Source organism: Cornus florida, unplaced genomic scaffold (genome assembly GCF_030987335.1).
Source record: "Cornus florida cultivar Cherokee Brave unplaced genomic scaffold, ASM3098733v1 CherokeeBrave_3.0.0_Hap2_Chr05, whole genome shotgun sequence".
Lineage (NCBI taxonomy): Eukaryota > Viridiplantae > Streptophyta > Magnoliopsida > Cornales > Cornaceae > Cornus > Cornus florida.
The window spans coordinates 102,670,030-102,684,294 of record NW_026775575.1 but is presented as its reverse complement, the minus strand read 5'-3'; the positions used below and the strand labels follow the sequence as shown (position 1 = coordinate 102,684,294).

General features: G+C 35.4%; 1 protein-coding gene across 5 annotated transcripts; it reads left to right on the top strand.

Moving 5' to 3' along the window:
* The first annotated feature begins 2,676 nt into the window (after positions 1-2,676).
* Positions 2,677-13,971, top strand: LOC132308078 (PHD finger protein ALFIN-LIKE 4-like). 5 transcript variants are annotated; one of them, XM_059806050.1, is made up of 6 exons: positions 2,677-2,751; positions 2,911-3,017; positions 3,143-3,175; positions 6,589-6,817; positions 9,329-9,461; positions 12,856-13,971. In XM_059806050.1, exons 2-6 carry the CDS (start codon positions 2,921-2,923, stop codon positions 13,573-13,575), a joined length of 1,212 nt encoding a protein of 403 aa, XP_059662033.1. In that variant the 5' UTR covers positions 2,677-2,751; positions 2,911-2,920; the 3' UTR covers positions 13,576-13,971. The 5 variants fall into 5 exon arrangements, with proteins under 5 accessions (XP_059662033.1, XP_059662032.1, XP_059662036.1 ...); XM_059806049.1 differs by lacking the exon at positions 2,677-2,751 and adding an exon at positions 2,757-2,813; XM_059806053.1 differs by lacking the exons at positions 2,677-2,751; positions 12,856-13,971 and adding an exon at positions 10,094-10,686 and having other exon boundaries at positions 2,820-3,017.
* Positions 13,972-14,265: the final 294 nt, after the last annotated feature.

Here is a 14,265-nt window from a genome sequence, read left to right as displayed (position 1 = left end):
AACCACAGGCTAATGAATTGAGACTTCCTAGGACCCTCGCGGCACAGGTTGTGATTGTTCTTCTTGCACATATAATCAGATTGCAACCCAAACTCATCACTTTTCGTGAATAACTTCTTTCATGAGTGTCACAATGATCATGTTTTATTGTTCTCCAAAATTTAATTGCTGCATTAGAGTTATTGCTTATAAGATGGAGGATTTTGCACAAATTAATTAATAAATACCTATTTGTTTCCATTTGTTAATTTTGTTATTTGTTTTGTACTGAGGAGTAGTGCAGAGGGAAAGAACAGCAAGTTTGAAACTGCATCACGTTAAAAAGTATTTCCATCTTCCCATTGATAATGCGGCTAAGAAAATGAATATATGCCCCACTGTGATGAAGAAGATTTGCCGCAGAGGTGGATTGTCACGGTGGCCTTATAGAAGGGTCCTCTCTCTCTCTCTCTCTCTCTCTCTCACACACACACACACACAAAATCTCTATCTCTCTCTTCACAAATAAATTATTGTTATTGTTGTTTATGTGGTTTTTGTTTTTCTAATGGATGCAGATAAAAAGCATTGAGAAGAAAATTGCAGCGAGAATGGAAAGTTTAAATGCGTATGACATGGAAGAAAGGAAGCGTGCTAAGGCGGAGATAGAGAGTCTTGAACAAGAACTGGCTGATATCTTTGCAGGAATCGAGAGAGAATGACAATTTCGTCTAACATGGTGAAATTTATTTCTCTTCAATTTTTGGTTACTGCAGAACAGAGGAATCAGTTTGGTTTCTTTTCTTTTTCTTTCTCTTTTTCGTGGCCGGAATTTAAAATGTATTTAATAGAAATTGAGAGTTCTTGACAGTAAATTGCCAATGTACACATTGAAATACAATTAGTCTACTAATGCCTGATAGCATGTCCTATTTTATTATTATTATTTTTTTAATGTGTTACTTGGAAAAAGATTTGTCTATTACTTTCAGGGTCAGCATCATTTTACTCAGAAATGTGGCTTAAAGAAATAGAATTCTAGACAGTTATGACAGAACGTAGAAGAGAATTTATCCTTGCTAATCATGAACATGAGTTGTTGAGATTCTATGGAAGAGTTACTTGATCTCTCTTCAAGGAGGAGGATACGAGCAGCTTTCGGAGAATATTTCGGGAATTCTTCAGTATTATTGATAGCAAACTATCGATTATTTTGTTATATTGCGAAGGTGTTTTTGCAAAGAGTGATGATAGAGAGTCCGACAGTCGGACTACAAATCATTTTCCTTTACCAAAACTTATGGGGGGAAATAATACTAACGGGGGCAAATAATAGTGTTCATGATTTATTGTGTTGTTTTATTTTAGTAGGGTTAATATTATCACGATGTCATTAATGTTCATGACATTAACATTTCGTGTATCAAACAAATTAGTCGTATTCGTCTAAATTGCTTTTACAAAAGAGTTGTGTGCCAAGGGAAAGGCAGAAACCCTTGAGAAGAGAGGTCATCTCATGGTTCGCATTTGGTCTCCATCTTATCTCTATGTGGCACAATGAAGGAAATAACATCCCAATCAATCTTGGTTGGAAAAAAGAAAAGAAAAGAAGAAGAGATCACACATCTATCAAATTTTTGACAAAATTGAGAATTGTCTTCTATTAGAGCAAAATCCACCATATCACCAGATAAAGAAAACTTTTCATGCCCATATTTCTTTTGGCTGGGGGATAATAGATGTTCAACAAGAGTGGAGCTCGAATTCTCACCAGCGTACAACATTAAATTTACTTATTTTAACTATATTTAATGTGCTAGTAAAAAACAGAATTAATGTGTTGAAGAGTAAAACTAAAGGGAAAATTACATATAAATGGAGTTAAAGTTCCATATTTACTTAGAGGCTGAGTCAAAGTTCCATATTTCTCTAAAATGGATTGCTGAGGTGGCACATGGTTTTTTACTATTCAGAAATTGTGGTGCCTAAAATACCCTTCCGCGAAGGTACTACTTTTTTGAACTGAAGGTACTACTTTTTGGCGTCCAGGTACCATGTTTTTTAAACACCCGCGAAGGTACTACTTTTTCTCCGAAGGTACTACTTTTTTGAACTGAAGGTACTACTTTTTTGTTAAGGAAGGGCATTTTAGGCACCATAATTTTTTAAACAGTAAAAAATCATGTGCCACCTCAGCAATCCATTTTAGAGAAATATGGAACTTTGACTCAGTCTCTAAGTAAATATGGAATTTTGACTCCATTTATATGTAATTTTCCCAAAACTAAATGTATTAAAAAAAGAATGAATATGTTAGTAATAAAATTACAATAACTCTACAACACAGAGGATCTACCTGTGTGAGTACGTATACTATGTTGATTAAGCAAAATCCAAATCAATTTTTTTCTTTGATTTTTTTTTTTTTTTTAAGTTAAGGGTAATTTTTTTCTTTGATGAAAAGGTAAGAGTAGATGGATACCTCAAAGATCTTAAATATACATGGGCCCACCAATTGATTCAATAATTTGATTGATCAGTAGATCTTCTGGCCCAAAGTATAAACCAAACATGTGTGGTCCTGGTTCTCCTCAAGTTATTCCTTTTTAGCATTTTTGGGCTTCCTTTCGCCTAGATGGGCCAATATTTCAAATCCATATCCGGACTTTCCTTCTTTTATTAAATCTAGTTAATTCTCCATTTCAATCTGATTCAGACTCCTCTCTCTCTCTCTCTCTCTCTCTCTCTCTCTCACACACACACATCTGGCAGGTCTCTCTCTCTCTCTCTCTCTCTCTCTCTCTCTCTCACACACACACACACACATCTGGCAGGTCAAATATTTCCCCCAAATTTTCCCTCCTTTTAACTTCTTTCTCTACTTTGGGTTCTCAGGACCTCTCTCTCTCTAATACACATATTTTTGTATAGCGTTGAAGTGATGGACGGAGATCAACAGTCCAATCCTCGAACGGTTGAAGAAGTTTTTAGAGATTTCAAGGGTCGAAGAGCTGGCATAATTAAAGCTCTTACTATTAGTAAACAAACCCTTTTTTTTTCTTTTACATTTTTGGTGTTTTATGTTTTAGATTTTTTCTATAAAGCTATTAAATATATATATTTTTTGTATATCACAACTGATTTTTTAATTGTTTTTTTGTAGATGTTGAAGAGTTTCATCGGCAATGCGACCCTGGTTAGTGTTTTTTCAATTTTTTTACTGCTATAAATTATCCGATTTAGTTAGCTTTTATATTTAGGTATAATGGATTAAGTAGTAGTTTTTTTTTTTTTTTTTCCTCTTCTTCTTCTTCTTGGTTGAAATATGCATTTGAGGTTTAGATATTGGAGTTCTATTGATAGAAGAAGCATTTTCTGTTTTCTTGTTGGTTGATAGTCTAATGGATTATCTTTTATCTTCATATTGTGTGCTAATTCCTTCTAATTTCTTTTATATTCGTCCTTACTAGGCTCAAATTCCTTAAATATTTATCTTTCTTGCTATATTTGTTGTCCAAGAATCTTATAAATTTCCTAAATTTGTTTTTCAAGAATCTATTAAATTTCCTAGCAAGCAAAGCAATTTCTTCACCAGATTCACAAGCTGACACATCACTAGTATCCCCTTTAATAGCTTTAGTGCAAGGTTTCTACCTTTCTTAGTTGGAGGATTATTGAGTTTATAGGTTTGTAGTGATTCTACCAAGTCTACTACGCTAATTTTGTCTATGTCTCTGCTTTCTTCTATGGTAGTTACCTTAGTTTTAAATCGCTCAGGCAGTGACCTAAGTATCTTCCTAACAACTTTCTTCTATAGGATTGGTTCGCTACTATTCACTAAGTCATTAATCTTAGTGTAGTATTCATCGAATGTTTCAAACTTAGTGGTTGACATCTGAAGTTTGGATATTTCCTTGTTAGTTGTTAGTCTAATGGATTATCTTTATCGTATATCTTCATATTGTGTGTGTGAGTAGTCAGAAGCCTCTGTCATATTATTTCTCCTTGGTACATGCACAATATCACATTTATATATGGACATTTGATTTTCATATTGTTTTGTCTCCTTTAATTTTTTCTAACATAAATCAGGTTGTAAAATTTAATATGTCCCTGAATGTACATGAAGGTGATTTTGATTGTTGTACAATTTGTCTGTGATAGATGTCTGAGTTTCTCATTTTTTTATTCTCTCCCAAAATTAATGTAACCTTATTTTATCACATATAGTTCCGAAATTGAATAATTTATATTAATTATTCTTGAGTTTAGCTCATATTTTCTAAATTGCATATGAAATTTGTAATTTCTTCTTAACTGTTCAGTTTGCAAATCAATTTTGAGTCCTAAAGTCAGCTTCACGTGCAGCTACTAGGCAGTTGGGGTTCTAAATTTCTAATAACTAGAGAAGTGCAATTGCCATGTGTGCGCTCCTTTCCTCATGGTATTTGCTACTTCTACCGTGTTGGTTGGTTCCAAAAATTTCTTCTTCATTTATTATTATTATTTTTTAAATTCAAATTCTCTAACATTGCCAAGTGGAAAGTTTTTGAAAAAAAAAAAAGAGTCAAATAAAAGCTGATCTCTTACAAAAGTTTATAGACAAAATAGGTATTGACTTAAAAGGATTGAATACATAGTGATAAAATGATTATGTGGGATGGCAACGACCAGCCCAATTGATAAACAGTTGATTAGTTTACTTAAAACATTTAGATGAGTACACATGAATACATGATACTGATTCTTGTCATTCCCTTTTCTAGGTTCTTATATCCAAATTTGACCTAGTTGATATATATTTGAACTAATCCTACCTGCAGAACTTGTTTGCTTGGGATTGCAGAAAAAAGAACTCTGTGATATATTTTTTGTTATTTTGTTTGAAAATCCAAGGGCTGAAGATGTCATAGCATTAGGGTTTTGGAAGAGTGGGAACTACTTCAAGTTTTCCATTTATATTTATAAAAAAAAAAATACCCACCTCAAAGGGTATACTTGCTGTAGTCGTGAGCATTGGTCCTCGGACTGGTTTTTCTGTGTGGACAGGTCTTTTAGTCATTTACAATTTCTGTAGACCTCAATCTTCACTGTAATTCTTATATCCATTTATATAAATTTATTGTCAAATAAATGTTTGGCCTTTTTCTTGAAATCGTCCCTGTCCTCATTCAGTGATGCACAAATTACAATCACCGGTATTGTTCAAAGAAAATTTAATTTTATTGTCTTTCAATGTTAATTTTTTTGACAGCAAAACACCAAACAATAATGAAACTCAATAACAGATTTATATAAAACTTGTGCTTGGTAGGGTACTAGGGTGGAGCACAACCACTGGTGCACAAGGACGGCAATGAGCAAGCTGCCTTTTAAAATGGCTAGACAGCTCCGTGACAACCCATATTGTTGTGAAACAAATATCAATTTCATTTATTTAACAAAGGGTTACGGTACAATCCTTTGGGTTGTATTCCTTAAGCAAAGATTATCTCCTTTGATTCTATTTCCTTTGCGGGATCAGGCTCAAGGGGTGCATCTTCAAATCTGCTGTTGAAGAAGGCTGAAATAGAATTAGGATCAAGGGACAATGAAGCTTGATCTTGAATAGTTGTTCAACAATTATTTGGACTGGTCTTGCGGAATAATGATATGATTTGATGTGCTTGTTATTCTTTGTCTTCAAAGCTTGAGTGCTAGAGAAGCATATAAGAATTGGTAGTCTTCTTGTGTGACAATGAAGCTTGATCTTGAATAGTTGTTCAACAATTTTTTGGACTGGTCTTGCGGAATAATGATATGATTTGATGTGCTTGTTATTCTTCGTCTTCAAAGCTTGAGTGCTAGAGAAGCATATAAGAATTGGTAGTCTTCTTGTGTGACCCTTTTGTGACCCATGAATCTCTATATATAGACGCAATGGAGTAGAGTCCCAATATATGAGAGTTCCATTGATCTAAACATGTCATACTTGTGATGATAATGCATATGGATAAATCACATGTGATACTTACCCAGTGGATTAGCGAACCCATTTTTAAGTGGGTTTAGACCTGTCTTCAACTTGGTTTGACCTGCCGACTCATATTTTATGAGGTTCCAATTTGAATTTTTTGACTGACCAACTGAAGATTTTTTTTATTTTTTTTTTACAAGGCTGAAGAAATTTTTTGACTTTTTGATCATTTAGACAGTGATTAAATCACTATAATATTTTTTGTCTACAATGGTATGATAGAAGATATAGTAAACATAGAAACTTGACTTGTGATACAATTGAAGATTTGATAACTAATATATCTATACAAATTAAATGACAACATCATGCTTGGATATCATGATTTTGACTGGTGTAATTTTCTTGGGGAAACTTATGTTTGCCTTGGAAAATCTCTATTTCCTTTATGTATAGATTTCCTCACATTTTTTTTAGATCTTCTTATCTGATCTACGCTCTAGCGTCTCTATTCAATTACTAATAAAGACTTGCCTTTGTGTCTTGCATTGCTTCCTTTGTGACACTGTTAGTTCAATTGAACTTTTATATTTGATGCTGAGATATATTTCTTGAGTTTGTCACATTGAGTTTCAACCGATATTAAATTACAGAGAAGGAAAATCTTTGCCTTTATGGATTTCCGACTGAGCAGTGGGAAGTCAATTTGCCTGCTGAAGAAGTGCCTCCAGAACTTCCAGAACCTGCATTAGGTATCAACTTCGCTAGAGATGGTATGCAAGATAAGGACTGGCTATCCTTGGTTGCTGTCCACAGCGATGCATGGTTACTTGCTGTGGCCTTCTATTTTGGTGCTAGATTTGGATTTGATAAAGCTGATAGGTACTTTTTCTCTTTCTTCAATAGATGCTTGGTTTGGCTACATAAATAACTATGTCTGAAGTGGAATTGGAAAAGGGTGAATGTAGACAGTAACATTTGTTTTCAATACTTTTATTTCAATGTCTTGCTTCTTTATTAATGGGTTATAATTCATTAGTATTTTTAGCTCTCCCCTTCTAACTTAAATATTCTGGAAACCTTTATAGATCTGTGTTAGCAGGAAACTCTCTTCCTATTTTGTGGCACATTGAATGTGGAATCAGGCAATGTGTGGTTAAATGGGTAACATAGTAGAATGTTATGCGTAATAGAGGGACACTTTTTTCATGCTTGACATTTATTCATTGTTGTAGTGTTTTATTTTATTGATTTTACAATCTTTTCAACTGGCTTCTCACTAATTGGTGAGGGTAGGCTTATTCCAGGTTTTAGTTTAAAGACACTGTATTAAATTACTTATGGAATCAGTATTTTAACATTTAGCACATTTGAGAGAAAAGGGTGGTGGAGGTGGAGGTGGATAGGAAAAGAGGAGAGGGAGAGAGAAAAACAAAATTGGAACGTCCATTTGAGGATAACTGATGGAGAAACATGCACATGCACTTATGTTCTCTCTCTCTCTCTCTCTCTCTCACCATTTTCAATTTGGTGTTCTATGAGTTGGCCTGTTTAAAATGATAGGATGTGCTTATATTACTAACTTTGTGGGTGAATGCTTGAAGCTTTTGATTGTATAAGCCAATTGAGGTTATATATCGGGATCATAATGACTTCTTATTCTTGGGGGTGTGAAAAAGAATTTTAAGTTGTATTGGGACCGACTGTTTTAAGGAAACAATAGTAGGCACGATGCAGACGGAGATAATAAAGCAGAATGAATTATAGTAGGATAGGTAAATTGGAAGTTTGCCTCTGTCATATTGTGTGATCAATTCATTTCTTTAAATCAATTAAGATGGTTTTACCTTGTGTAGTTAAAACCAATAATTGGGTTTATTGAGAAAAAATAACGTGATGCACAATAAAGATAATGTTAAAGTAAGGGAAAGGCCAAAACTAACATGGGTTTAAGAAATTCTGGAAATATGTGATAGCATTTGGTTTTGACTGAAGTTGTAGCCTTATATAGAGCATAATGACAACATGATGCATGTAGTTGAGATCAATTAGTTGGGATAAGGTTTTGTTGAGTTGAAAATTGAATTCAAAATTGTTTATGCTACTGAGTTTCTTCACCACTTCTAATGGTTCCGCTTCTCCCTCTTAGTTTTAGCTAGTGTTAGTTTCCTCATTATGATATTTTTCTCATCAAAGCATGGATTGGGACTTTGGACACAATTGTGAACGGGATTGAGACACAGTAAATCTTATTAAAGTAGGATGTGGAAAAGATGAGAACATGGCAATCAAATTTATATTATCAAATGTTCTACGATTGCAACGAATAACTTTTAACTGATTAATATAATAATTATCATCACTCCTGCATAGAGAAAGGTCTAACAGGACATGACTTATATTGCAATTCTAGTATATGTAAATATGTACATCTAGATACACACATAATTCAATGAATCCTCTCCTAGATCTATATCCACTCCTTCAAAGAAAAAAGAAAAAATCTCTTTACTTTTTGATTTCTAGATACATTGAAATTTATATAAATTTTATGGTTCTAATTTGTTCCCCTGTGAAAAGAATATCGTATCCATTGTTTATGATTTATTAATCACATGCTACCATTTGTTCAAGAAGTGTCATTTTGCATATTAAACTTTGAACATGTTCAAGACGTGTTGTACATATGCCGGGAATGTCCAAAAAGTCTGTTTAAACACTATCCTTCATAGGAGTGTTTTGTGCTTCTTAGTTACTAATACTCTTCATTACTTTCGCTACTTGAATTATGAATAATATGCGGCATAAAAGGCTACCTGGGAATGGTCCTGCTTAGGCAGGATGCTGGGAGGGATAGGCTGGAAACAAACCCAATATTTTTCATTATAGGATCATTATAGTGCATAGAATGTCTGCTTTGAACTTTAAAGCGGTATTTCTCGTGATTGTCATGTTGAGCTTTCACCACATAATATGCAACATGCATGTTATAAATTGTAGCTATTTTCTTTGTACCCAGGTGACCCAATCATTTTGATAGCATTGAAATTGGGAGTATGGTTAAGTGTGATTATAAATGCAACAAACTTTTGTTTTTTCTTGAATTATGAAATGTTTTACATTCCTCTTAATGGGACTGCATATCATTATGAGGACTGCATTCCATTTGTTAGAAGGATAAAAAAGACTGAACTTGTACTTATCAAAAAAAAAAAAAAGACTGAACTTGAATATAAAACATGGGCTCTATGAAATGGAGCAAACAACTCTTGCTTTGTTTGAGTTTATTTTAAAGTTTGACACTTATAGCCAAAACCATGACTTAATTTTATACAGTGGGGTGCTGTTAATACGCTTCATCTTCCCTATGACATCCTGGTGTTCATAATGCAGGAAGCGTCTCTTCAATATGATAAATGATCTTCCAACGATATATGAAGTCGTGACAGGGATGGCCAAGAAACAAGCAAAGGAGAAGTCATCAGCCTCGAATCACAGCGGCAACAAATCTAAATCGAACTCTAAGGTACCAACCTCTAGTATCTATTTCTCAATCCCACTGCATAACTCAAATCGCTGGTCCAATAATGCTGGTTAGTTTTTAAAATTGCTTAAATGAAGGAGGTAGCCTGATGCTTCATATAATTTTGAAAATACAAAGCGGCTTGAGATTACTGTTCCAGTGGTAAATTTAACCAGTAGAATAGTTGCTCCTGATTTTCACTTGACCATTTTGAATGGGATGGATGGAATTTTTGAGAAATGTTTAGGTACTTGAAAATCAGGGCACGTGGAAGGTAGATATATGCTTAAGTCAAATTCAAGGAAACCTTTATATCAACTACATCTTTGCGTCCATGTAAATGCTTACAGAACCATCATCGAGGCTCATCTAAAGGAAAAAAGAAAAAAAGAGCACCTTTGAGGGCAAATTTGTCATCCATCTTTAGGCAATTAGGCCCCTCTTTTTTTAATTGGAAGTCCGTGTTATTCCTTCATTTATCTATCCCAGAAATAGTATTAAAGAAAGGACTACTGAAATTTAGTTAGAAACTGTTGACGTTTTAGTGTAATTTCTTGAAAAACTTGTTTTTTTTTTTGTTTTTTATTTCTTCTCTCACATTTCTATGGTTAAAGCAGCAAGGCTCTGTCTCTCAGGGCAAGTATACAAAAACATTGCAACTAAGAGATGAGGATGATGATGGTTTAGAAGAGGAAGAGGATGAAGAGCATGGGGATACATTGTGCGGGGCATGCGGAGAGAATTATGCGTCTAATGAATTCTGGATCTGCTGTGACCTCTGTGAGAAGTGGTTCCATGGCAAGTGTGTAAAAATCACCCCTGCAAGGGCTGAGCATATTAAGCAGTACAAATGCCCATCGTGCAGCAACAAGAGAGCACGCCCTTGAATGTAGCTGGAGAGGTGGACTGTTGCTAGTAGTATTCTTCCAATGTGGATTCTTCTAATTGTCTAGTTGGTCAGGTTGTCTAGTCTCGGCATTGAACATGTTTCCCTAAGCTTTGAAAATCTTAGATATTATTGTCTAGGTAGCGCAGATGTGGTTACTAGTGTAGGTCACAAAGCAGGTTGCAATTATGCTGTTTGTTTATTCCTCTACTGGAATACCTATACTTGGGAGGGAAACCTTTTCCCTGTCATGGTAGAAGGATTCAATGTTAGCTCCATTTTACATTTTTTTAGGCTACCTTTGTTCCATGTCTTGATTAAATCGATGCTTTATCCGCATAAGATGGTCTCCAATGTTAGCTAGAAGCCATGAATTTGACAAATATTTCACTTGGTAGAAGTTGTCGATCTCATTTTATTGATTTGTGAGAGAAACCATGCCTAAGTTTGGTAGCGTAGATGATACGCATGAAGCCACAGAATTAACAATGAAAACCAATTTGCTTTGCCTCTTTAAAAACTCATTACATCAGGAGATATAACACAGATTTGGATTGGAGCTACTCAAGAGTAAACTTATGTAGAATTAATTATGAGTCAACCCTAAAATTGATCTGTTGTAAGTGCTGGAAGGGATCCTTTGTAATACATGATAAGCATCCATATTCTGTTTAGTTTGGCTTACTGAGCATGAAGAAACAATTAGAGAGTACTTTGCCATTAGTGACATCCACATCTTATTACTCTAAAATAATGGCCTGACAGGGAAGAACCTATAGCCATAATAGCCCCAACAAAATATAAAATCCTACCAACATCCAACATCCAACATCCAGATATATTAAACCATAGAAGTTTTAATACTGCTTAAGGCATGAGAATAGAATCCTACATTTCTTAAGAAACAAAATTTTAGAAAAAATACAAAAATATGTGTTCTGTATAAAAAGTTCTTTCTATGAAGGAATTATTTCCGTAGAAGTATGACAATGAAGTGAGAAAGGGTCCCTCCAAGAGACGGACATATAGTGCGGTAAGAGTATGTGATGTAAATCAAAGAGAATCACTTCCTATAAGGACCCTACGCCCTCAGTTACTTCAGCATCAATTTCCACACTATTTTTTTGTGTCCCCCACAACCCCCCCCCCCCCCAAGCAGCGGTGGAAGCAGCAGTGGAAGGTAGTGTAACTTCCATGCTCAAGTTGCTTCATGAAGATGCCCTTATTCTTGCTAGATATATCGTTGACTCTTTCACAGAGACGCCTTTGCACATAGCTGCATTGCTCGGACACCTAGAATTAGTTAAGGAGATTCTAAGACGAAAGCCTGAACTAGCCGGAGAGCTAGATTCTCAAAGATCAACGCCTCTTCATTTGGCATCGGCAAAAGGGTATGTTGAAATAGTAAAAGCTTTGCTATTGATCAATCCTGAGATGTGCTCTGCTTGTGACCGCAATGGAAGAAACCCCCTGCATGTTGCAGCCATGAAGGGCCAGATTAGTGTGCTGCAAGAGCTGGTTCTAGCCCAACCTTACGCTGCTCGTGCTCTATCAGACCGGGGTGACACCATATTGCACATATGTGTACAAACACAACCAGCTGGAGGCTTTGAAGCTCTTGGTGGGAAGTATGGATATGATCAAGATTTTGTGACTTCTAAAGACAATGATGGCAACACCATACTACATCTAGCAGTGGCTGACAAACAAATTGAGGTATTGTGTTCACTACCTTTACTATCTTAAGGTCCATGTAAAGACCACCTTTTCTGTGTACCTTTTCTATCAATCTCCTCCTATTTTCTAATAGGCCCATAAATGAAACTGCTAAGCCTAAACCTAGCTTACCCGCAACCTAACATGGCTCTTTCAAACCAGTACTTTTGGATTTGGACATATTTTGGCACTCCCCAAATCCAACTCGGTTGGAGTTTTCTAAAACCGCATGGTATGATATTGTGCACTTTGAGCCCAAACCCACACGGTTTTGTTATTGAGTTCCACCCCAAAAGGTCTCGTACCAATTAGAAATAGCATTACCTACATATATAGTACTTTTACTTTCCACACCTAAGCGATGTAGAATTGTACACTTGTAGTCTGCAAGCATGGTAACCTGCCAGTGCCTCATATCCGCCCACAAGGTCGCTACAATCACCCTTCCCCCCCTTAGGGGCCTAACGTCCTCATTAGTCACACTTTCGACTAGGTCATACTTTGATACCATTTGTAACGACTCACTCTACCACATGGTATGATATTGTCTCTTTTAAAATCAAACATATATCAGTTATAAAAATGTGTGTTTTCAGATAGACTTATAATTCTTAAAATAATTTTCTGTTTTCTAAGTTGTTGATAATTGTTTTCAGAAAACTGAACCTAATTATATCGTTAATGCTTAATACAATGGTAAAAACCAAAGTAATGATAACAATAAATGGCATGTTGTGATTCTTATCTATCCCTTCTAAAACCTATATATACTAAATGCAAAAAACAAATGTGCAGGCTATAAACTTTTTGCTTACCAATACTACAATAGAAATAAATGCCCCCAATGCATGTGGACTCACAGCTATGGACATTTTAGCATATAGTCGAAGACATGTGAAAGATATGGACATTTTAGAATTCCTTCAGCAAGTTGGAGCTCTAAAATCAAGAGACACTCAATCTGTGAGGGCCAAAAGTTCATCTGTATCGCATTCCAATCATCTAAAACCAATTTCGCTGTTGGGATCACAAGAAACCAGCGGTTGGGAAAAACATTTCAGGAAGCAGGATGCCTGGTTGGACAAGCAGCGCGACGCATTAATGGTAGTAGCATCCCTCATAGCAACCATGGCTTTCCAAGCCGGTATCAACCCTCCCGGAGGTGTTTGGGGGGACACCCGAAAAGCAAATTCTCAGGTAGGTAGTAGTAGTAGTCGTAATGACGACACCCCACCACACATGGCTGGTACTTCCATGATGGCTGACACGATCCCAGTGGTGTTCGACATATTCCTAGCCTGTTACACAACAAGTTTCATCGCATCTCTCAGTATAATTTTGTTGCTCACAAGTAGCCTACCATTCAAGCGTAGGGTGTTTATGTGGATTTTGATTGTGATTATGTGGCTGGCAGTTTACGCAAATGCGTTTTCCATAATTGCCATCACACCACTCCACGAGCGCGTGCTAGTTTGGGTTCTGGGAAGAATTGTTATGATAACAGGCTTTGCGTGATGACTCTTCTTCTTGTTGTACACACAATTCGCTTCATAGTGTTTGTAATCAAGAAAATATCCAGAAGAGTCGGAAGATGCAGAGGGAGGGCAAGTTCAAGTTCGACTGGAATGAATAGCACCAGTACTGTTTGACGTGTGCGCATTATGAGTTACTTTCATGCATCAGTGTTCATCATGTTCTGTATTTTAGTTGTTGTGTATGTGCTGCATGTTGATCTTGTATAATTTATTTATCTACAATAATGCTGTTGGGCCTTTTTTTTCTTGTCTGTCATATGTATTTGATGTGGATGAAAAAACAAAAAAAAAAAACTTTTAGGTAAAATAATTTTGTAACTTACAATGTTGGTGTTCGATGACTATCGTGTCTAATGGTACAATATCTTTTTTTAAATAAATAAATAAAAAATAAAAAAAAAGTAAAAAGGGTGTCTAACGGTTCAAATCTTTCAAATAACATTGTAAGAATTTTTTTATCGAGCTGCCGTTATTGTTTTGATGCATAGTGGTGTGTGGGATTACGAAATCTTACCACCCTATTAAGGGTATATTTTAAGAGCAACCATAGATAACAGTGGTGTGGGGGAGAAGGGGAAAAGTTCAGCCCTTATTTCATTAGTTTTTAATGGAGGGCGGAATAATATGTAATTACTAATTTAGAGATACTTTCTATTATTCGAAGTCTCTA